A 24,000-nucleotide genomic window follows, 5' to 3' on the forward strand; every position below is an offset into this window, starting at 1 on the left:
GACCGGCTAGGGTAGGTACGCCACGAATAGAAGAAGAAAGAAAAAGAGAGAAAGAGAGAGAAGGTTGCTAGCTCCGGAGCTTTTCCTGCGATGCAATCTTTGAAAGAAGAGCCGCGTCATTACGCCGTGGCGGTGGTTCACGGGCCATTGCCCCACCTTCCCTTCGACTCTTTCCTCCTTCGATCTCTCCCTCCTTCTCTTTTTCCTTATTTCTTCTCTCCTCCTTTTCCTCTATGGGGTAGAGAGACCTTTCCCGATGGCATACGGCACTCTCCCGATTTCGAGCGAGCCAATGACACATGACTCAACGTGCGACAACCCCATGCATCACCCGTGCCTCTAGCTATTACCCTTCTCTCGAACAAGACGATTTCTCTCTCTCTCTCTGTCTCTCACTGTGTGCGTGCGTGTGTGTGTGTGTGCGCGCGTATTTTTTTTCTTTTTCGTTATTTTTTTTCTCTCTCTTTCTTCCTCTCTCTCTCTCTCTTTTCCGTAGTAACCCTTCGAGGAAATACGAAAAGCTTCGAATAAGCCGTAGCATAAAAAAGAATTTTAAGAAACGAAGGGAATATTCGTCGAGGAAGCTACGTATAGCTCGTCTTTTATTTCGATAATGAAGCCACGAAGGAGGCTCTATTTATCTTTCGACCTCCACCCTGAGAAGTCACCTTTCTTTCTCTTTCTCTCTTTCTCTCTCTCTCTCTCTCTCTCTCTTTCTCTGGTCTATGCGTCGGTGTGTATATACGCTCCTCCGATTTCTGGGTGGTGCGTCTCGGGATACCCGTGCTAACAAGGTCCACTTGGGTGGCTCGGCTACAGCCTTACCTGGTCGTTTGCTTCGGGTAATATTACTGCGAGACGTTTTGCAAGACGACGAAGAAGTTTAGTCGTCGTCGTCGTCGTCGTCGTCTTCTTCTTCTTCTTCTTCTTCTTCTTCTTCTACTTCTTCTTCTTCTTCTTCTTCTTCTTCTTCTTCTTCTTCTTCTTCTTCTTCTTCTTCTTCTTCTTCTTCTTCTTACTCTTAACTCTTACTACTCTTGCGACGAGCAAAGTCTGGTGGGTGGAAAGCATCGAGAAATCCTTGTACTGAGTGTATCGCGCAATAAGGAGATATTTTACTCTTGTATTCTCCTGCGTACGATCTTCTCTCTTCTTTTATCTTTTTATTTTCTCATCGAATTTCGAAAGACCATTTTCCTGAGCTTTATGATGCCTAGCCTTGTAGGATCGAAAATTTGTTGAGCGTACGAAAACGACAATAGGTCCGTTACGATGGTGTTTAACGCGAAATAGAGGAAAGGGGGTTGATTATCGATTATTGCTCGATGGAAGGAAGCAATGGCGGGCGACAAGTTTCGTGGTAACCCTCGGTGACGTCCACAGGAATCAAGGTCACAGTCGTAAAATGAGAACGAGGGTAAACTCGCGTGATGGTGATAAAGGGGTGCGTGGAGAAGGGGGTAGTGTTGCTGCTGCTACTACTACCGGTCGATCGATGCGACCGTCTACGAAGACGACGCGGAGTAGGCAATCCTGCGGAACTCTCGCAAGGCCATAAACGCGCTAGTGGGCCCCGGGTGCAAGCTCGCAGGGTTTATTATCAGGCCGGGCTCCCAATTAAGCGGCAGCAGCTGTGAAAATTAATGGGGCACAGCTTTTAAGATGTAATTGGGCACATTCATAACTCAAGAGAGGAAGGAGATCGTGCTAGAGTAAAACTGAGTGAAAGAGAGAGAGAGAGAGAGAGAGAGAGGGAGAGGGAGAGGGAGAGAGAGAGAGAGAGATAGAAAGAGAGAGAGAGGCTCAATCTATTCTCTTAACGTTGATGTATCCCTCTAATTGATGATCTTGTTTAAATACATCTTTCGTACATTCTATATATATTTCAACACATAAGGGATTGCATTTTAATCATTTTCCGAAGTAGTTTGGCGAACGAAATTTCTCTCAAACAGAAAATAGAGAAGGCGAGAGAGTTAAAGTTGCGAAAGGATGAGAGAAAGAGGGGGTTGAGAGTAGATATCCGAGAGTTCCCGTCGTCTCCACGAGATGGTGATAGCGACGATGTAATAATACCGAATGACGCGGCATTGTGCGCGTGGAGGGTGCCGCCGGGGGTAACTGGGGGTGGACGCCCCTTCAGACGGTCGTAAACATTTCGTAAATTTGCTCCACAGGTGTGCCATCGCGGCAACTAAGCCATCCACGAGCGACCGACCGAACTCGCCTATTTACTTGCACTATCCTCCTGTACATTCTCCTATTCTCGAATGAAAACATTTCTCTTTCATCGAATTACTTTCCAATAACGTACGACTTGATCTTTCTAATTTCTCGATGACTTATCAAGACATACATTTGGTCCAATTCAAAGCTATATTAAAATTTATACATAGAATCGAACTTTACGAATGCCACGTTAGTTTTAATTCTGACACACTTTTTTTGGCCCATAAACGTTCCATTGAAAATAGGGAAAGCTGTTAACGTTAATGGCCGAATGAAAAATTGTAGAAACGTGTCTCGGCGTATTATTTAATGCGTGTTATATCACCCTCGGGCAATGATGTCTCTCGCACGTTCTTGAATTCAAACGTAGGTGTGCCCTGACAAGCAATGTACATATGTATATGTGTAGATGTGTCGGATGGGTCTGAAGGTGGTTGAAAGAGGAGGAGCACGTGATGGCGGCGTAGAAGGTAGTTGAAGAGGGAGAGGAGGTAAAAGAGAAGGAGGAGGAGGAGGAGGAGGAGGAGGAGGAGGAGGAGAAATAGGTGGCGGTGGAGGGCAGCGTTCCGGAAACTGCACGCGGGTGTTCACTACGTAGAGCTCGTACGAGCAATGGCGGCGTAACCCGCTCCACGTATAGAGTGATGGAGGACTTTCGTGCTCGGGATACCGGTTTCCGGTTTGCTTCTTCGCCGATAATCTCGATTCTGCCCCGCCGCACCTGCGGTCTTTCCACCACCTCCTCCTCATCCTCCTTCATCTCTTTAACCTTCTTTCCTATAAAGATACGAAAGTGAAACGAAATGGGTACGATGAAAACGGGATATAAAAAGAGAGGAAGGAAGGAAAAGCGAATTGTCACGTCGTGGATTTTTTTTCTTTTTTCTTTTTTCTCTTTCTAATAAAACCGATCGCGAAATCGAAATGAAATGGAATTCTCGTTTATCGAAGTTACTTAACAAGATCGAAGGCAAACGGATAATCGGACTCGTGAAAGGACGTTATAGTTCGATAAGTTGACCAGCCTCATTCCCAAGAGAGTATCGCGCCTGTCGTCTGGATTATCAATGCGCGTCGCGAATAACACACCCTCGAGAGCAAGCGGAAACGTAACACGAGTAAGCGAGAAGTGTGCTTTGTCTATATGTATGTATGTATTTATGTACGTACGTACGTGCACGCAAAAGCACAAAGCACATCGGAAAAGGGCTCCGATCTACGTCGGTGTTTGCCTCGTGGGCTCTATTAGGAAAGTGTGATGGAGTTTTGCGAGCGCGATTACACCCGAACGAGTATCACCCTTCGTTCCTTGTATACTTCGTGTCCCTTCAGACGAAGGGTTGGAAAGGGCTACGCTAGTATTCTAGCCTTTCGATTTACGCCCGGCTAATCCGCCACATTGCGGGTAATGGCTGACAAAGAGGATGAATAAGATAGAAAATTACTTTGTCTATTATACTTGAACAATTATATATTCGATTGTGAATTTTAACGATTTACGGGCCTAATTATTAATCATCTTCGTTAAAAATCATCCTCGTCGTATTTAAAAAAATATCGTACGTTTTATTTCATAAACGTAGAAAGGCACGCGTCGCAAAAAGATGAAACCACCGGCGTAGAGAACGTAGCCATTTCTTAAGTGCATAATCGTGTGCTCGTCTCATCCATCGCGACGGATCTCGTTGGATCACGTTTTATCCAACGGCGCCCGCGGTGCGTAACTATCCTTTATTTGGATTTTTCGCACCGGCGGGGGCGGGATCACGGTAAACTTATGCTTCCTCTTGGAGAAAGAGACGAGATAAGGGCTCTTTTAGATTGACCGCTCAGTCCTCAGGATGGCCCTAAAGCGGCACGTTTACCATCTCTCGCCTTCTTCTCGTCAAATCTTTTCCCTACATCTTTCCGACAACGTTTTTACAACTGCGTGCCGACCTATTCAACCTGTCCCATTTAACTTCCTCGTCCAAAAATAACTTTTCAAACTTTACTCTTTTGGACAATATGAAACATTACCCGAGAAATAAAACCATTATAAAGAATAAAAAGAAATTACTGTCTGCGTATGTTTATAAAAACAATTAAAACAATTATAACAAAGAAAAAAAAAAAAGCGAAGAAAAACGAAAGAGAAAGTATGATAAAGATGGAGAGATAGACAGTGCTAAGAGGAGATCGACGATCTTTTTTTGTTTTTTTTTTTTTTTTTTTTTTTTATCATCGCGAAATAGAATACGCGATGGTTTATGGGTTTACACTATGGCGTGGGGATCTCGCCGAGTAGTCCTGGACAGTTTTTTATATTCCTGTGTTCTTCTCGTCCTCTCTCTCTCTCTCTCTCTCTCTTTCTCTCGCGCGCGCGTTAGAGTGGGCTCACCGTGTGCGCGGAATTTGAATCCTCTCGTAATAAAATCCGGGCTTTATGCGACGGCTCGTATCCCGCGTTCGTTGCTTCGTTCTCGCGTTCTTCTCGCGGAGCGTATGCTTGCACGTTCGTTCGTTCACGCGCACAAGTTTGTACACCCACACACTTTCCTCGTCTCAGCTCGTTGCTCGAACAGTATTAAGCTTCCCGAGCCAGCCCCGTCGCGTTTACAACACGCCGATGTAAATAATACTACGAAATTGCTACCAACCTTCTTCCTTTTATTTCTTTCTTTCTTTCTTCTTTTTCTTTGGTTACGTATTTTTATTATTCTTCCACCTTCTTCGTTTCTTCTTCTTCTTCTTCTTCTTCTTCTTATTCTTTACGAATTTTTCTTTTTTTTTCTTCTTCTTCTTCTTCTTCCATCTGCTACCAACTCCTTCTCGAATATAGCTTATAATAAAATTCGTCGATCGTCGTGCTAACAAGATTGCGTTCGATCGGTGATATAAATTAGTAGGCTCGTTTTAATTGGGATATATACATACTTATGCCTTTTTAAAAATTATACGGGCGATATAGTACATACAAGTGTGTACGTACGTACACCTGCTCGCAAAAGCTACGCTTCTGTTTATAATCCTATGCTCACACTACGTCTCTACAAGCGTCCTTCGTCAACTCCGTGTAAGTTTTTTCTTTTCCTTCTTTCTTTTTTCTCTCCTTTTTTTTTTATGAGAATCAAGAGGATCTAAAGAACGAAAAAGAAGAGAGAAAGAGAGAGAGAGAGAGAGAGAGAGAGAGAGAGATAGAGTGGGGGGAAAAGAAACGACAGGGACCGGTGCTGTCCTACGAGTCCTCTGGTAATTTGTAATTCGCAGGTGGGAAACAAGGAGATGAGAGATATCGTGAAAGATTTAGTAGAGAGTGAGTGAGCCAATGAAAAAGAGAGAGAGAGAGAGAGAGAGAGAGAGAGAGAGAGAGAGAAAGGGAAGGAAAGAGAAAGAAATACGTGCCGCGTAGCTTGTTGCGAATTTTTGTAAACGACAGAGAAAACGCCATAGTCCATGTTCCCTTTGAATACCATTCGTGTTCTGTAAAGAACATTAGAATACCATTCTTGGATAATTTATCATAATCATATGTATTCGTATACATATATACATATGATATATATGGATATAAATATCGATGATCGAATGATTTTATTAACAATAAGAATAAACACGATAGCAATTACGAGATCGTAGGCTTCGCGATGCTCGAATAGGCGACAATGCGAATCGCTTATTCGAGCGAGTGCTTCTAATCCGTCGTTAGCTTCGAAGGGGTCGACGATGTCGCATCCATGCCGGTGTATAATTACCCGGAATGGGTGGAGGACCGAACGTTGATAGCGAAGTCGAAGTAAATCGGATTACTCGGATATCATCTGCGTAATGTATGTATGCAGGCATGTATACACGTACCTCTCGCACATGTATTTAGTATATATATATATTTAGTATATATATACTAAATATATATATATATATACTAAATATATATATATATATATATATATATATATATATATAGATGTGTGTGTGTATGTAATGTATATATAGTCAGTGCGAAGGGAGACCCTACGCGAGCTCGAGGGTACTAAGGGTGGCTCGGGACGCGATAGATAAAGGGTGCATTGCCGTGAGGGTGTACGCCGTTGGCCTCGCTTACGACATGTTTTTCTAGACAATTTGTTCGGCAACATTAATCACGACCGGAGTAACGTCGAAAAGGCGCTGGGATACGAAAGAAGGGCTCTGTGAGAAGAGACATACAAAAGGGATATTGCGAATGGACGATTTTTATTTTATTTTTCTTTCAGATCTTTGTACATTGATATAAGGAAGAAATTTTTTTCTTTCTTTCTTTTTTTTTTCCTCTTTTTTCTTTTTTTTTTTTTTTTTTTTTTTTTGAAAGAGGAGAAAAAAGAACGAGGAAAGAAAAAAGAAAAAGATAAGGAGTTAAAATCGTTAAAGATTTCCCGGCGTTGAAAATATATTTTGTTAGAGAAGGAGGAAGAAGAGAAGGGAAAAGATTTAAGTATACGAAGTATTCTTCCCGTCACGAAAATTTCTCATAAATTCGTACAAGAGACTTGAATGGAATTAGAAAAGATCTCTATATTCGTTTTCGCATTCGAATCAGAAAGTAGGTAGTTAACGTCGTAGGCAACGTTCGTTCTCTCGCGGTGCCGCTCGAAAATTACCTTCCTTATCGAGCACCGCCTCGTAATTTCGGATTAATCCGCATTTATATTTTAAGCCGCGTGCGGTACTCGCGTATCCGGTGCAATGGCTACGTCGTCGTAGCTCCTACGCCTTCTCCACCTCTAACACAACCTACGAACACCGAACGAGTTCTACCAGAAAGTACGACACACAACGCACAATACCGTGAGATGATTATCTGGAAAACTAATTTCGCCGACGCGCGCGCGCGCGCGTGTTGGTTTCCATCCCACCGCCCTACCCCACCCGCAACCCCTCATCTCACACATACCACCTCCATTCCACTCACCCTCCAGCTAACGTGAAAGCAACGAAGGGAGCGAGATCGTGTATTGTTGCAATCAAGGCCGAGAACGAGATGATTAGTCGCGGATCAGGCGCAAGTTATTATGTCCCGAACACCCTTTTCCTCTCTCACCACCGTGTCCGAAACCCTCCGTTTCTTAATTTCCTGTGTACGCCACGATACGGACGAAAGAATTTTCCCTTTTAAACGTCCGCGTCGATGAAATAAAATAAAATAAAAAACAAAGGGAGAGAGAGAGAGAGAGAGAGAGAGAGAGAAAGAGAGGAAGAAGGCAAAAAAAAAAAAGAAAAGAAAAGTAATTCGACTCGATTTCCTCGTTTCTAATCTATATTAGTGTTAATTGTAAACGACTTGTTCTCTTTTCGAGGACAATTCCGATACTGGTGGAATAATCCTGTTCTCCTTAACCGATCATAGCTATGGCGCATTTGCAATAATAATCGGCAGTCGGTACGTGTTTCACGTGACGGGCTACATCCAGTGCATATGATCGTAACGACCATAGATTCTCCGTGAGGTTGCCACGGCTAACGTTGCCACGTACACTCGGTTCAACAGTACGGCCAAATTTCGAGCTAGGAAACTGGTCAGCCGTGGCTGATTCTACCGTCCATGGATTTCCACACTGACACAACCAAAACGCACACGTACAGGAACACGTCGGCTTTAGCACGCACGTTCGACGCGATGCTATTTGTAATTTTCATTATCTCGGCGTAAAGGGGAACATTTAGCCGTCGCAGCACGTAGGAAGTTAATAGGAGAACCGGGCCTTCGGGGAGCGCGTGGAAGCTACGTTTTTGGTGGGGTGCTTTGACTCTCGCCCTTTCCAAATTTCCCGACCCATAAACGAGAGCACAGTGGTCCAGGTGAGGATTTCTCCTCTAAGGATCTTTCTGATATTTCGTTTGAACAGAAAAAAAAAAAAAAAAAGAAGATGAAGAGCTATGAGATGAAAGAAACGAATAGACGGATTCTCGTCCCTTGTAGTTGGCTCTATCTCACCCCATCTCTTACCCCATCCTTTCCGAGTTTGTCGATTCCATTCGCGACGCCGGACGTCGTTCTCGGACGTAACAACAATTTCCCGAAATCTGACGAAATTGGCCGTCGAGGGGTAGCGGTATTACCATCGGCAGGGGTCTTCGAGCGGCCGCGTAACGGCGTTTATTGACTGCTTTAAGGCCGTTTCTATGCGCGACACATTGTCGCTAAATAACGAGCACCCTTCCTCTCTCTCTCTCTCTCTCTCTCTCTCTCTGTCGCCTCTATGAAGATTTCTCCTTGATTCGGCACATGTCCGTTATATTGCGTGCCCAACGAATGTGTATATGCGTGTGTTTGAACGTCAGGAATAGGGAATAGTTCTCGAGGCTCGACAATAACATACGCCGGATACGATTCTCCAGCGACATAAGGGTAGAAACCTTTGAGACTCGATGGTCCGAATCCGACGGTTAACGGAAGAGGATATTCATTCTTCCTCGACGTGCTTAAGGGAGGAACAAAAATCCTTAAGAATTATTCTTAACTAATAACGCGTGTCCATAATGTTTTATCGGTCACTTGTGTGATACACGAGAAAAATGAATGATCATTAACATATACGTTTTATTTTATTAGTCAATAGTCGAAGGATTTATATTTCTCGAAACATGAGGACCAAGCATATAGAGTAGTTTTAGCTTTCTCTGCTCGTTGTCGCAGTAGTCTATATAACGACTGCGTCAGCAGTTGTTACATAGACTGTCTTGGGTGTTGGAGTTTAAGAGACTGTTACAAGCTGACGCCTTCGTCGTCTGTTCCGTGTGCAACGAAGGGACTTCGCGATGACGATGGGAGAGAATGAAGGGAACCGAAGGGAAATCAGAGAACGCGGCTGCTGCTACCGAGTAGGGTGTTCAAAGAGCTTGGTGGCGAAGGGTGTTAGGTAGCAGGAACGTAGCGGGTATCAACCCCTCGACCCGAGAACGAAATGAGTCTGACCCTGAGGAAGGTAGCCGGTGACAATCGGCTCGAGTACTCGGCTACGTACTACAAACGTGGGGTGTGCTCTGCAACGGCTGTGGACCCAATAACTTGTCTTTGCTAAGCGAGCAGTCCGTAGGAGGGATCGACGAACCCTCAAAATGGCGACTCTGCTCGACCAAGGTTTTGGATAAATTTGACTTGATCGCACTGTTCGATATTTAGTGTCAATATCGTTGGGCCTTATGAAAATTGAAAAATCGAAGATAAATAATAATCTTACATCGCTTTAATTGTATTTTTTTCTCATTTTTCTATTCGCGATCTTACAAGAATAGGAAATATTATCAGTACGTTAATTAGAATTTAATCGACGAGAAAAATCACGAGTCTCAGCTCGTACGTTTTCCCGACTATATGGAACCGTAATTTCTCTGGAAATCCTTTTATTGGTGAGATCGACAAAACGACCATCAGCGCGAAACGACGCGCCGAGCACTATCGAGGTACGGGACAGGATTTAGTGGCGAGGCCGGCAAAACAATTATATAAATTCCGCGTGAACAGGAGTGGGGGGAGACTTGTGCGGTGGTGAGAGGGTTGGAAAACGAGGGGTTTGGAGGGAGGAGGTAGGTGGACGTCGGAATTTTCGGAAAAACCGTAACCGGCTGGGTCATAGATTAAACGCAGCCGAGCTGCACCCATCCGCAGGCGGTGCAACGTCGATGCGACGCAGCCATGCGGCGTCGGTGGCGTCGGCGTCGCCAATGGCCAGCCAGCGGTAGCTATCAGTGACACGTCGCGTGTTAAATCGCTTTGTTGACACACATAAGCTGTCTACGCGTATCCGATACGCGCGATCGCCGGCCTCGTTCGTTGCGTTCCACCTCTCTACTCCTCCCTCTTCCATCACCTCCAGTAGCACAGCATCGCTACCAGGTCAGGACCGTACGAATTTTTATCGCTCTCTTTCTCCCCTTCACGCGAGCGATCCATGTGTACGTGCAGTTTCATGATCTATATGAACAGTAAAAACAAAAAAAAAAAAAAAAAAAAAGAAAAAGAAAAAAAAAGATAAGAAAAAATGAAAGAAAGGAAGAGAAGTATTTTTTTTACAACTTCAAGAAATGATTAAATACTGTCGAAAGATTTTTATTTTGTTTCTTTCAATTTTTTTTTTTTTTTTTTTTTTTTTTTTTATTTTCTTTTTTTTTATTCACCCTTCACAATTATCTCTACGATATCTATGAGAATTATATTATTGATATTACATGCGAAATAACAGATGGATGAAATTTGGGATTGTTCGAAATGGATATGATCGGTAGCGGTGTTTCGATCGTTGGACCCATCAAATCATTTTTCACCTACCCCTATCCAAGTCACCCTTTCCAATCGGCCACATTTTTTTTCCTACTCCACTTTCATACCACTTCGAAATGCTCTCCGTTTAATTAAGTAAACGAAGCATCGGTGGTATTCGTCTCGTATTATCTTTACGGTTCGCCGCTCATAGTCGTTCATAATTAACCTACGATAAGCCTTTCACCAACCCTTTACCGATTATTATTATCGGCTCTTCGCACGATCGACGAAGCTCGCCATTGACGAGACGCGAATTTTCGGAGGAAATTCGGAGTGCACTCGGTGGTGCATAGCGTGGACCATGAGTTTAGCCGTTCAGGAAACGCGATTACACGGTGTCGCGATGCGTACGTTCCTACAATGCTCATTGAATTTGTCCAATGGAAATTATATGTCGCTGGATCGTTCTTGCCACGAGCTTGAGAGAATTCAAGGGGAGTCGAAAGAAGATTCTGGTACGATCGTTTCGGAATACATTACAATAAAATCGCGATCGTGCGGTACGATCGAAGAAGGCCAAAAAGAAATAAAAGAAAGAAAAAAAGGGAGAGAGAGAGAGAGAGAGAGAGAGAGAGAGAGAGAGAAAGGGAGAGAAAGACAGAGAAGAAAATAAGAAGGAAAAGAAATCGACGAGAACGGTGCGTGAATCGGTTGGCGCATTATGCGCGGATAAAATGATTTTATCGATCGTAAATGCAACGCTAGGCAATACCCGATTATGAGTATCTGGATTTATAACGCGGGAGAGCCCGGGGCCGTCGCTTTTACACCTGGATAGGACGATAACCTTTTATCGACGTTACCTAACCCTCCCTCTCTCACCCTCTCCCTCTTTCTCCCTCTCTCTCTTTCTCTTTCTCTTTACACGTCTCCTTCTCTTCGATGTATATCTGAAAAGAGCGAGTCGCGATTTGAATCGAACGAGGTGTCAATTACTTTTATTACCGAATAAAAAGTCACGATTTATTTCGTGATTCCTATCGATGGGATCGATGAGTACCCGATATTATTTTAATTCGAATTAAATGTAATTTTTGAATCATTCAATATCTGCGATCGCTTATATATTTAAATCGTAGAAAAAATTCTTTCGACCCAAACGGAATACGATGAGGAATTTTTGCCTGTACTTACATGACCGATCCTCTATCCATTTTCTAATGGGCAATGATTATGGAACGACCTCTTTGCCTCTCCCTAATGCGGTGTGAACGTCGAAGCTCCGCATTAGCGTGCCTCTCTCGATGGTAGCTTGCTATAGGAGCAAAATTGATTACCAATAGTACTGGGAACACCTCCCCCCCCCCCCCTCTCTCTCTCTCTCTCTCTCTCTATCTCTCTCTATCTCTCTTGTGTCCGGACTGTAATGATGTTTTGATGCGAGGACCCTGGTGCGCCGTGTATCGACTGCAGTTAACTAATGGAAGCTCTCCGATAATTGCGAATGCCGACGAAGAGTAAATGTTGCTAGCACGACAGTAATCATCGTTATCGAGTTCGCATACCGTTGAAACGACGAATCTTGACGAACCGACGAGCACACTTTCGTTTCCTCCTTATCTTGTTTCTTTTTTTCTTTCTTTTTTACTTTTTTTTTCCCTTTTTTTTTTTTTCCTTGTATCATCAAATGTTACGATCAACGAAATATGAATCTTCACGAGGAAAATGTTCTCATTCATGTTATGAAAATAATAATAAAAAAAAAAAAAAGAAAAAAAAAAAAAAAAGAACGAAGAATGTTGTTTCTGAGTACTTACGTATCGCGAAGATAAGCAAATTCAAGTATTATTCATGTATGCGTTCAAAGTGTAGTAAATTTTACTCATGGTATGGAAGGTCATGCCGGAGACACCAAACCTGCGTTTTATGCGATTTTTCTCAAATAGCGACGTCATATGTTTTCGTCTCTCTCTCTCTCTCTCTCTCTCTCTCTCTCTCTCTCTCTCTCTCTCTTTTGTTCCTTTAAACACGAATAAGTAAAAAAATAAATTACATTGTTCTATATTTTACTACGAAATAATTTAGAATATTTGAATGATAATAATTCTTTATATACATATATATATAAATATTTCTGAAGTATTTAATTTAGCTATATTGTTTTAATTTTCTCTCTCTTTCCTCTCTCTCTCTCTCTCTCTCTCTCTTTTTCTTTTCATAATCACGTTGAACAGGAACGTATCTCCTTTCATGAAAAATTCAAATTCCACTCCCCGATGACAATGCAAAGAGCTTTGGGACGTTCCTTCTACCCTCGGTAACATTAAAAACACGTACGATCGTTCCGAATGGCAGGTCTGTTTCGTTCCACGCGACGAGATAGAAACTACCCCCTCTGACGCCAGGCCACCCAGCGACTCTCATAATCAAAACTGCATTAAAATCGTGAAAGCACGGGGAGGAGCGCGAATGAAAAGTGTTTTGTCATCTAGGGTGCCGCCGGGAACCGCCTCTATAACAATATGCTCACCTCGTACGGGATATCCCTTGTTACGATGAAATACATTAATCTATATAATTCGATCGTACCAAGCTAATTTTTTCGTTTCTTCGTTCGCCCGGAAAATGGACAATAGGAAAAAAAAGAAAAAAAAAAAAAAAAAAAGAAAAAGAAAGGAGAAAAATCTATTTAATTTAATTAATAAACACTTAATCGAATTTCATTTGAATATGAAATATCACGAACAATTTACGAGAGAATGAAATTTCATTGGATCTTGAATGAAAACTATTGAAATTAATTTCCAATTTTTCTATAAGGCTAACATATTTTTAGCGGTTTTTGCGAATTTTGTGGAAGGACGTAGGCAGTCGAACGTGAGCAGAGAGAAAGAGGATGGTACTTGGGCAGAGTTCGGGCAGTTGCCAATAGTATTCCGTCCCTTTCTCTCTCTCTCTCTCTCTCTCTCTCTCTCTCTCTCTCTCTCTCTCTCTCTCTCTCTCTCTCTCTCTCTCTCTCTCTCTGGGGTAGCTCGCCATTGTTCGGGCGATATTTCAGCCGCGGGGGTGGCAGAACCGAGGGCGGAGAGGAAGGCGGTTGGTAGTCAGCTGTCTGTGACACGCTGCCTACGCCGGCAAAGGGGAAGCAGAGACGCTTAGGAGCACCGGGACTGCTGGAAAGGGACCCTCGGTTTATGCACGCGAGATACTCTTTCATCCGACGATAGCCCTGACTTTGAAGAGGCTCTCTCTCTCTCCTTCTCTCTTTCTCTCTCTTTCACTCTCTCATTCTCTCTCTTTTTCTTCCTCTTTCTCTTTCTCTCTCTCTCTCTCTCTCTTTCCTTCTACTCCAGTATACTACCCTTCTCAACCAATCTCCGATTCTCTCGTAGTTCTCGATCGCCATTTTTACGGCACGTATTCCATCGATAATTTCGTTAACACAGATACGATAAGTCGAATAAGGTAAACGCTTGAATTTTCGATGACATTATTACGATACATCTAGATATATCTGAATTGCTCCTGTTAATCGCACGATAGCGATTGGTCATTTATCACGTTTATTTCAAGCACGTTTAAATGAATTTCCAAAACGAATAAACGACGACAACGGCCTTTTTCGGGGTTTTTGATATTATACAAAGAATCAGAATGGAATATCTTGAAAACGTTTTAACCACAACCCGTCGGTTCACATTTGACTTTGACATTTGCCTACGCGTTTAGATGATTTAGACAAGTAGCATGAGCGTTCTAATCGATTCGACGTATCCATCATCGATTCCCCGTGTAGTTTAAAACGTAAATGGAGCGTGATAAGGCGAGAAAAGCAAGTAGCGAGACAGAACAAAACAGAGAGAGAGAGAGAGAGAGAGAGAGAGAGTGAACGAGGTCTTCAGGGAAGAGGGAGGAGAGAGGGTAGTACCAAAGAGCGTTTAATAATTATTATTCATAAGATTCTCTTGCCGGTGGTGGGTCGGTGGCTCGTTCGCCCGTAAGATCGTGCAAGAAAGAGACGACGAAAGGAGAAAGGGGTGTACGTCTCAGGGATTGTTCAACTACCTCACGAACGAGCTAGCAAGAAGCTCACAAGAAGCTCGCTTTTCCATTCGCGTTGCGGGGGTGTATTCGAGTCAGTCGAGTAGAAACCCAATCACTTCCGGCGTCTGCGCCCATTAGGGAGCCGCGACGCTGACGTCGGCTGACGTACGCTCTTCCTCCCCCTCCTCATTCTCTCTTCCTCTCTCTTTCTCCCTCTTCTCTTTCCCCTTTTTCTTCTTACTTCGACGCTATTCACATTTACCACCCTCTACTCTCCGCTTCTTCTTTTTCCACTTCATCCTCCGCTATAGTATCCGTTGGACCACGACCAACCACGAAACAAACCGCAGATCTATTGTTTGGAAAGCGTTCGTACGGAAACTCATACTCGAGAGCGTGGCTAATGACGTATCGAGAATGTTGTTCTCTTTCTATTTCTACGCGTTTCCCTACCCTCTCGAGTAAAGCTCGATGAGCTGTCGTTAGTTTCTCTTCCGCAAAACTTTATCCTTCCACCTCAACCACCCATCCAACTCATTCCCATCTCATCCCCTTAACTCCGTCATTTTGTAGTTATTATTAGAAGAAATCAATGTAACGTGTTGATTATTAACTTGCTTTTTTTTTCTTTCTATTCTTTTAGGTTCATTAATGCGAGGCGTAGAATCGTACAGCCGATGATAGACCAGAGTAATCGAGCCGGTAAGTCGACACCAGTTTTAATAATGAACTATCAAACACAAATCCAAAGAAATATGCTCACACGTACAATAATACACACATATATATATACACATTTATATGCAATACCTGAGATATGTGCAATTATATAACAAAATTATATGGAATACATATAATATATATGCAATAGATGCAATACGTCCAATGGAATTGATTTGTTTTATTACTTTTTTGATTTTATTTTTACTCAACTTCTTCTGCTATTGATATTAATTTTGGCTTTAATCTTAATTTTCCTGTTACATGCTTATTACTTTTTAATTCTAGTTTATTTTTCATTTTATCAAAAAAAAAAAAAAAAAAAAAACAGAAAAAAACAGAAAAAAAAATTATCATTGCAAGCGATTTTATACGATAACTTTTTATTGCATCGCCCATTTGTAAATTATTATTATTACTATTATAAGATTAGAACATATATCAGGAATAATAACGTAATCCGTTGTGCTCGCTTTAAATTACTTTTAAATCTCAAGTGTCTTGAAATTTTCATATCAATTTTTAACGAATAAAATGGATTTATATTTCAATAATATAAAAGAGATACATTAGACGATTCGAATATTTCGAAATCGATGATCATTATTCGTAATAAAAGTAATATCAATCAATAGATAATCGAAAAAGAGAGTTCACTACAAGATGTTCAATGAGTTTTGCGATCCTTAAAGACGTCACGTTTACGAGGAGGGAATCACTTCGTTTGCACTAAAAGGCGACAACAACGGGGTGTAAGGTTCTATCTCTCTCTCTCTCTCTCTCTCTCTCTCTCTCTCTCTCTCTCTCTCTCTTTTCCTCTCTCTTCCACACCGATGAGGTTCAAGGGTTCGGTAGTGATTTGGATGATGGTGAGAGGGTTCTTCCATGGAGTACAGGCTGGGCAGAGGTGGATAACGTTCCGGATAACGTTCGGATAACGCTCGGATAACGGCGGGATAATTGGTAGCGGTGATCAGACCGAGTTTTACGATCCGGCAACATGCGGCCATGGAAACACTCTCCCTCTCTCTTGCTCTCACTCTCACTCTCATTCTCTTTCATCCCTACCCCTAGCTTCGTACATCCCTCGGTCTTTCTCCTACGCTTTCCAACTCTAAAGAGTCTTTGTTTCGATGAAATGGAGAGAGAAAGATATATATATATATATATATATATATATATATATATATAGAGAGAGAGAGAGAGAGAGAGAGAGAGAGAGAAGAAAAAGATGGAAAGAGGAAAAGTGTTCTCGAGAAAAAGTTCGGACGAAGTACGAGGGTGGTCCGGCTAAACGGTCGAAGCACACCGAGGCCCGATTCGCCGCGTATTTTTACGACTACTCCTCTCATAAACACTCACTGAGTTACGGCTTGTTTGCTCTGTCCGAAAGTGGGCTTTAGGGGCGCTTTATCCACCATCCACCATCCACGACGCGTCCGTGTAAAGCTTGGTGGTTTCTTCTTTTTTTTTCTTTTCCTTTTCTTTTTCCTTCTTCTTTTTCTCTTCTTTTTCTTTCTTTAGGAAAAGCCAAAGATCGTTCCTTTTTTTTTTTTTTTTTTTTTTATTCCCTCTCATTCTCCCTTACCATCTCTTATTCACGTTTATATTCTTCCGTACTATTTTCTACGTTCTCATTCGTGTAATCACCTATTGAAAAATTTTTTCCAGTTATTAACAAATGAGATCAATGACGTCAATGATAATTTTAGATCCATTTAGTATCAAAGGTACAACAAGGTTCGCTCGTTCCTCCAAGAGAGTCCGCCGAAGTTAAGCTTCGAAGAGAGGACGAAGGACGAAGAAGAAAAGAATGAGAGAGAAAGAGAGAAAGAGAGTGCGAGATAGATATAGATAGATAGATAGATAGAGAGAGAGAGAGAGAGAGAGAGGGAGAGAAAGAGTGAGAGAGTTAGTTGCTTCACTCGCCTTCGGCTAAAGTGGAAAGTCGTGTACAAGTTAGATTATAATCCTGAGTCAATCCTGATCGTAGGTACGTCGTTTCAACGGCGGATATTCGACCTTTTCAGCCCTTTCGTTTCGACGCAACTACTTCCTATGTTTCCTCGCTTTTCTCTATTCCGAGAATGTCTTCCTTTCTTTTGATTCCACGGAACGATAATAATCAAGGAATAACGAAAGGGTCCCAGGATGGTAACGAAAATTTTCGTTTAGAAGAAAACGTTTGCCAAGAATTTTTCCAATACCAATCTCTTTTTCTTTTTCTTTTTCTCTCGGCGATCGGCAGTCCATTAAAGCTTAATAGCCGAGGCATTAGACCCCAGGGCAGATTTTGTACGAACGGAAACGAGATAAATGTATCTTTCAAATGTTCCTGCTCCCCCGTGGCCGCGTTCAACCGCGTGATCGATTTCTCGTAAAGCTCTTGTTTTTTTTTCTTTGTTTCTTTTTTTTTCTCTTTTTATATATATATATATATTCCTCTTTTTTTTTACTCTCTTTCTCTTTCTTCCTTGGACGTGCATATCGCGATTCGTTGCAGCTTTAAAACACCAATGGCGGTAGATTCAGGGATACAGAGTCGTCGACATTAATTCGGAATGCATTTTGAGAAGAATCCTTCTCTGTCTGTTTGTCTCTCTCTCTCTCTCTCTCTCTCTCTCTCTCTCTCTCTCTATCTCTCTCTCTGTCTCTCTCTGTCTCTCTCGGTCACAGCGCGCTTACAATGGCAACAACAACGTTCGACGGGATACTTGGACGACGAGGAGGTTCCTTCGTGTCGAGCTAATGATGCTCGTCGTACGGATCATCAATCATACTTTCATTACGTGGATCGCAGCTGCGATGTGCTCCACATTGACTCCGAGAGTGCCGGGAGGCATTGTTATTATTCCGAGTGCTCGAGAGAAATCTGTACAAGCAAAGCAAAGGCAGCATCTCTTTCTTTCTCTCTCTCTCTCTCTCTCTCTTTCTCTCTCTCTCTCTCTCTCTCTCTTTCTTCGTTCTTTCTCTCTCATCGACGATAACGCGTCCTGGAAGTATCGCGATCGTCGAGTTTACGAGCTCCTACGTACGGTAACGCTCGTCGATCCTTATCGAGACTCTTCGTGGAAGAAGCCATCGAGATAATACCTTCTTCTTTTTTAACTTGCTCTCTCGCACGCACGAGTGTGGGCGATGCACCGGTTTATACCTCAAATTGGTCGCGGTGCCCTTTATCCCACGATCGAGATGTACATATCTTGGATGGGATATGTACACCGAACCTCTGTCAAATATCGAGCGAGATTATACTCCGGGTGGATTCTCTTTCCATCGTTTTTGGACGGTCAGTTTCTCTCTCTCTCTCTCTCTCTCTCTCTCTCTCTTTTTTTTTTCTTTTTCACTCTCTCGCATTTTATGCGCTTGAGTTTCTTTCATAGCTGCTGTTGCTGTTGTTGTTGCTGCTGCTGTGTTGCGTAGGCTACGCTTGATTCGCGCCTTGATTCGTCCCTTGATTTACCGCATCCTGCCGGTAAAGATATTCTCTCTCTTTCTCTCTCTCTCTCTCTCTCTCTCTCTCTCTTTTTTCTCTCTTTCGATCGCACGATCATTTTTATTCCATCGTGTAAATCGACTTAGCTACTCGAGATGGGACAATGAGAGGAGAGAACGTTGAGCTGTTTGAAAATTTGTGAGTATAGTCATTCACGGAGAATTAATCAAAATAAATTATAAAGATAACGTATTATCGGTCAGTTCTTGGTTTAAAGCAGACTTAAAACTCGAAGACGGCAGGTAGGATACCGCATACAGTTACTGGTATACCGGTAACAGTAGTAGAATTGCTATCCCTTCGTCCGTTCCCAGAACGACGCAGTAAAAACGTAACAGCGCTCCCAAAGTACCGTAAAGCTGTGAACGTACGGTGCATTTCGTAACGATAGCGCGATAAAAGGCGTCAACTACCACCTTCGTACAACTTACACGACTTACAACACAACTTACAAAGGAGAGAGAGAGAGAGAGAGGGAGAGAGAGAGAGAGAGAGAGTTGGTTAATCCTAAAAAATAAAAAAAATAAGAAGAAAGAAAATAAGGAAAAAAAAAAAAAAAAAAAGAAAAAGAAAGAAAGAAAGAATAACCAAATTTATTCCTCGATCTTTAACCGAGTAATTCTAAAAAATAAAGAAAAAAGGAAGAAAAAGAAAAGGGGAAAAAAAAGAGGGGAAAAAAAATAAAAGAAACAAATTCACTCGTTGATCTTTAACGTGCGATCATTATTGGATTACCGTGGAATAATGATTTTTTTTTTTTTTTTTTATAGATTTGATTATTATCATCATCACAATGATGTGATTTGTTATTACCTTTTGCAAAAGAAAGAAAGAAAAAAGAAAAAGAAAAATCATTCACTCGTGGTTCATCCGTTTCGGTTTATCTTAAGTCGAGAAAAGGAGATCGCTATGACGATAGTTCGATTCGTGTTTCACGGTATTGTGGAGATAAAAAGGATCCGGCTTCGGTCGGGGATGAAAAATGTATTGAAAATTAGGTGAAAGCCATCGAGTGGGCAAAGAAGTTGAGAGTAGGTGAGGGGTGGGGGTGGATTGGTGAAATGCGACGGATCGCTTCCACCTTTTTCCCTGGTGAGTCTCCTAAGGGTGGACACGGTCCATCCACACGATTCCAACTCTTATCCGGTGTGGGCTCGGAGCTCCCGATGGCGTAGAAAGCTTTTTTCCAGGGAATACACGACACGGGATATATTCGAGTTTTGGTGGTGGAGAAGCAGTTACGTCGACCCTTCCTTTACGAATCTAGTCGCGGACCATTCGTCACGCACTCGCTGAGAGGCTCGCTCTCCGATAAGCGAGCAACCGATCCCTTTTCCCCTTCTCCCTTTCTTTCCGTTCTTTCTGGATATAACCCATGCGGCTTTGCTATCTGCAGGTCCCTCGTAGCCAGAACTCTGAGGGTACACACACTCTCTCTCTCTCTCTCTCTCTCTCTCTCTCTCTCTTACATGCATCTATGTATATACATATGTACATATACACACTCTCTATCCTTCTCTCTCTCTCTCTCTCTCTCTACGTCCCTGCATCGTCGTCCCTTCCGCGAGGACCATCAATCAAGCTTGTCAATTTGTAATGGCGATTCTCTGTGTCCATCTCGGCCGGGTCCAGACGTCTCACCCCACGCCTTCACCCTCGCTCATCTTCTCCCTCTCTCTCTCTCTCTCCTCTCTCTCTCTCTCTCTCTCTCTCTCTCTCTCTCTCTCTCTTGCTCTCGTACTACCGTTCGAGGAGAAGTAAGAAAGACGAAGATCTTTGGTCAGCAGTAGAAAGCCACGCTTCAGCCTCCGGGTCCGATGGGACGAGCATGAAAAGAAAGAGTGAGAGAATGAGAAAGAAAGAGAGAGAGAGAAATAGAAAGACTCTGTACCGAGTTAACCTTCCCCAACCTACCACCATCTTCTTCTATCCGCTAAATAAAATGAATGCCCTGGGATCGGAAATACTCTGGATATTGTGTGGAGAAAAGCCGAGACGAGTTCGTTACTTTTATTTCCTTCGAAATGGTTCCTAAGTTCTGGTCAGTTTAAAGGGAGTCAATTTTAAAGAGTACAGCAAGACAAGATCCGATGAAAGAAGATTAGACGATTTGACGATATGAAATATCATTCGAATTGAAGTCCTTAAATAAGGTATACTATAAGGACAAAAAGGCAAGAGAATTTGATGGAGCGAAAAGGACGGAGGAACTTCTCGAAGACCCTTCCGCTTTCCTTCGTAGGAACCTTTTTTCTACATTTCGCGTCACGTAGACGTGATATAGAGTTACTTAGAGAGCCGATCCCCCGCGCATTATGGCCCGAGCCCGTTTGAAACGTGCTGTTACGGCTCTCCTTATACGACATAGATCATGCGTTAATTGAAATGGGGTGCATGCGAGCCCGTCCTCGAATACAAACGACCGATTTATAGAAATGTTATTATTTGCCGAAAGAGAGAAATTAGAGTGGAATGATGATATGGAGTTCGAGATAGATTAGCTTACTTAGCGAAGAAAATTATCTTCCGGCATATTAACGTTTCATATAACGAGCCACACGAGCGATATCGTACACATCAAGTACGTACGTTATTCTCATTATATTTCAAGAGAAAAGATATAATAAATTATATGGATATTTGATAATATTTAAATTATTATGGAAGTGTCTCGTTTGAAAAAGAGTAAATTGGAATTACCATGAATAGATATAGAATCATGGCCATCCATTTAGACGATCTTCGATTTCCTCATTCTTAGTAGTTCATCAAATCTAATTAAAGGTTACCTCTTATGGTCTATCTTACAGTAGCTATTGATCGTTTTCATGTCGCAAAGGATACATCCGTTGGTATGCATAGATCGACTCGACAGGGGTGCCTCGACCAACGGAAATGAAGTCTTGGACGGTCACGAGCGGTATGAAAAGATAAGGTCCGAGTTGTAGAGGGTGCCTACGGATTCTTCGTGCCTCCCCCCTCCCGTCTCTCTCTTCCTCTCTCTCTCTCTCTCTCTCTCTCTCTCTCTCTCTCTCTCTCTCTCTCTCCTTCGCACGCTAGGTTTCTCGCTAGCTACCAACTAGATTTTTCATGTCGTAGATCGCGTCCGGTGTATCAGAGCTTTCGTGTACGCTGAGAAACCTTCGTAGGTTCCACGGGCTACCCATCTAGGGTGGACCTATCTTATCGGGACGGACATAATGGCCTGTTCTATCTCATCTCAAGTCTCGTTGACCGTTTGCCCCTAGACTACTTTCGCCATCAAGACTGTTACGCTGTAATGGTAACCAGGAAGAAGACTACCGAAGAAGAGAGACCGAGAGATGAAAGATCGTTATCGTGAAGACGCATCGACCGAGTTAACCGTTAACCGTCGTCTCCATCGGTTATTAGATTCGAACCTCTCGATCGTGTTCCAACAAAATTTCAACTCCATCCTTCGATATATTTTATATATATTAGATTCATATTTTATAGGAATATTTATATAGAAAATTTTTTATAGACGTCTTGACCGTTTATAGATCGAAAAATTTGTCTTAATCGTTAAAAACATTGGGAACGTAACATCGAAATAAATAAATCGACTTTGGATTATATCGCGAACAAGACGGCATGGAAACCGAGTTATCCGGCAAGTTTCTTCGCGACGTTTAAACGACCGGGGGCCGGTGCTACGGAGCTTATTTATGTCAGTCGTAAGGAGAGACACTTCCGACGTTTGTGGCTCTCATAACCTCCGTTTATTGACACTGTTAAGAATGGTTTCTATAATCCGCGGATCGCTCTCTCCAAAGAGCGAGAAAGAAAGAGGATGAGAACGTAGAGGAGTAGCAAGAGGGCACGTAAGTGTGACCTGCGGTCTACTGCGTCGTTAAATCTGCCACGAAATGAGAATAGGAGAGAGAGAGAGAGAGAAAGAGAGAGAGAGTGAGGTTTTACAATTTTATATTAAAACTTAAGAACCGCATTACGAATCGAATTGCCACCGTGAGACACCTAGATTATCGATACTACTATCCCCTAAATTTTCAACGAAAAAGTTATGGCTTCGTTTTGATCTACCAAGATATATAAGTACAAACATACGTGTCAGTCGATGCTCCAACGGAAATGGAATAGTCTTAACGAAAGAAAAAAATAATAATAAAAAAAAAAAAAAAAAGGAAAAAAGAAATGGAAGAAAAAGTTTTACGGAAAAATGAATTACGGTTAAAGTAAATGTTATCATTCAACGAAAGAAAATTCTATCGATATCTTTATTTGGAGCTAATCTCGATGAGTCCGCCATCGCGCACATGTCTCTGACGTAAAACTTCATGGCTTGCCGAGATCCGACATCGAAGACGTGGATCAACGGCGGGCCACCTTCTTAATTATCATAATTTATGGCCCGTCGGTTAATTAAAATATCTAAATACCGTATAGCTCGGAGAGATCGAGGAATATATATCGCCGACTTGGTCTCTCATCCGCGTGCTTCGTACCTTATAAATATTGAGAACTTTTATGGACTATGTGTTCCTCTCTCTCTCTCTCTCTCTCTCTCTCTCTCTCTCTCTCTCTCTCTCTCTCTCTCTCTTTCTCCCACCATTTGTCCGTCTCGATCATTAATTATGGATCGCATCGAAGAGTAAAGGAACCAGTCGGTCGCGAGGTAGTCATCGAGTTTTAGCGAATCTTCGATCCGGAACCTCCGACCGACCGACCAACCGACCGACCAACCGACCGATCGACCGATCGACCGACCGTCCGTCCGTCCGTCCTCTCCGATGAAATTTATGTCGGCTCGCTCGAAGTAGGGCCAAGGAAAAAAGAGGAAGGCTGAAGAAGTGGGTTAAAATATGCCAACGCCGACGTCTTAAGAGGAATGGGGAGGGGGTGGATCAAATTAATTTCGACTTGTCACGCAGACGACATCCATAAATGTAATAGCTTCTTTGCTCATCTTCGTACGTATCTCCATGTCTTTTCTCTCTCTCTCTCTCTCTCTCTCTCTCTCTCTCTCTCTCTTTCTCTCTCGCTGTCATTCTGTTCGATGCTTAGGTCCATGAACCTGTCTCGCATAACAAAATATTTAAATTGACAGACGAATCGAGCGCTCCTGGAATATGGATTTCTTTGACATCCGACGTGTACGATCAATTCTTTTTGTTATTTTTTTCTTTTTCTTTTTTCCTTATCACTTCCAAGTATTACATTTTTAATTCATTTGATTAACCATAAGTATCGTGATTATTTTTATCATCGACGGGGAACGAAGAAATTTCATACGAAATTTTCGCTAATT

At 42.4% G+C, this 24,000-nt stretch overlaps 1 protein-coding gene across 4 annotated transcripts in view; it reads left to right on the forward strand.

Moving 5' to 3' along the window:
• LOC124954950 (homeobox protein homothorax) overlaps positions 1–24,000 on the forward strand; it is a 375,073-nt gene that overhangs the window by 341,196 nt on the left and 9,877 nt on the right. For all 4 annotated transcript variants that reach the window (XM_047508640.1, XM_047508642.1, XM_047508641.1 and 1 more), the window contains one exon: positions 15,138–15,196. In XM_047508640.1, coding sequence (XP_047364596.1) covers positions 15,138–15,196 — 59 coding nt within the window. The remainder of the gene's footprint in view (positions 1–15,137; positions 15,197–24,000) is intronic.

The sequence above is a fragment of the Vespa velutina genome, chromosome 16 (genome assembly GCF_912470025.1).
Source record: "Vespa velutina chromosome 16, iVesVel2.1, whole genome shotgun sequence".
Lineage (NCBI taxonomy): Eukaryota > Metazoa > Arthropoda > Insecta > Hymenoptera > Vespidae > Vespa > Vespa velutina.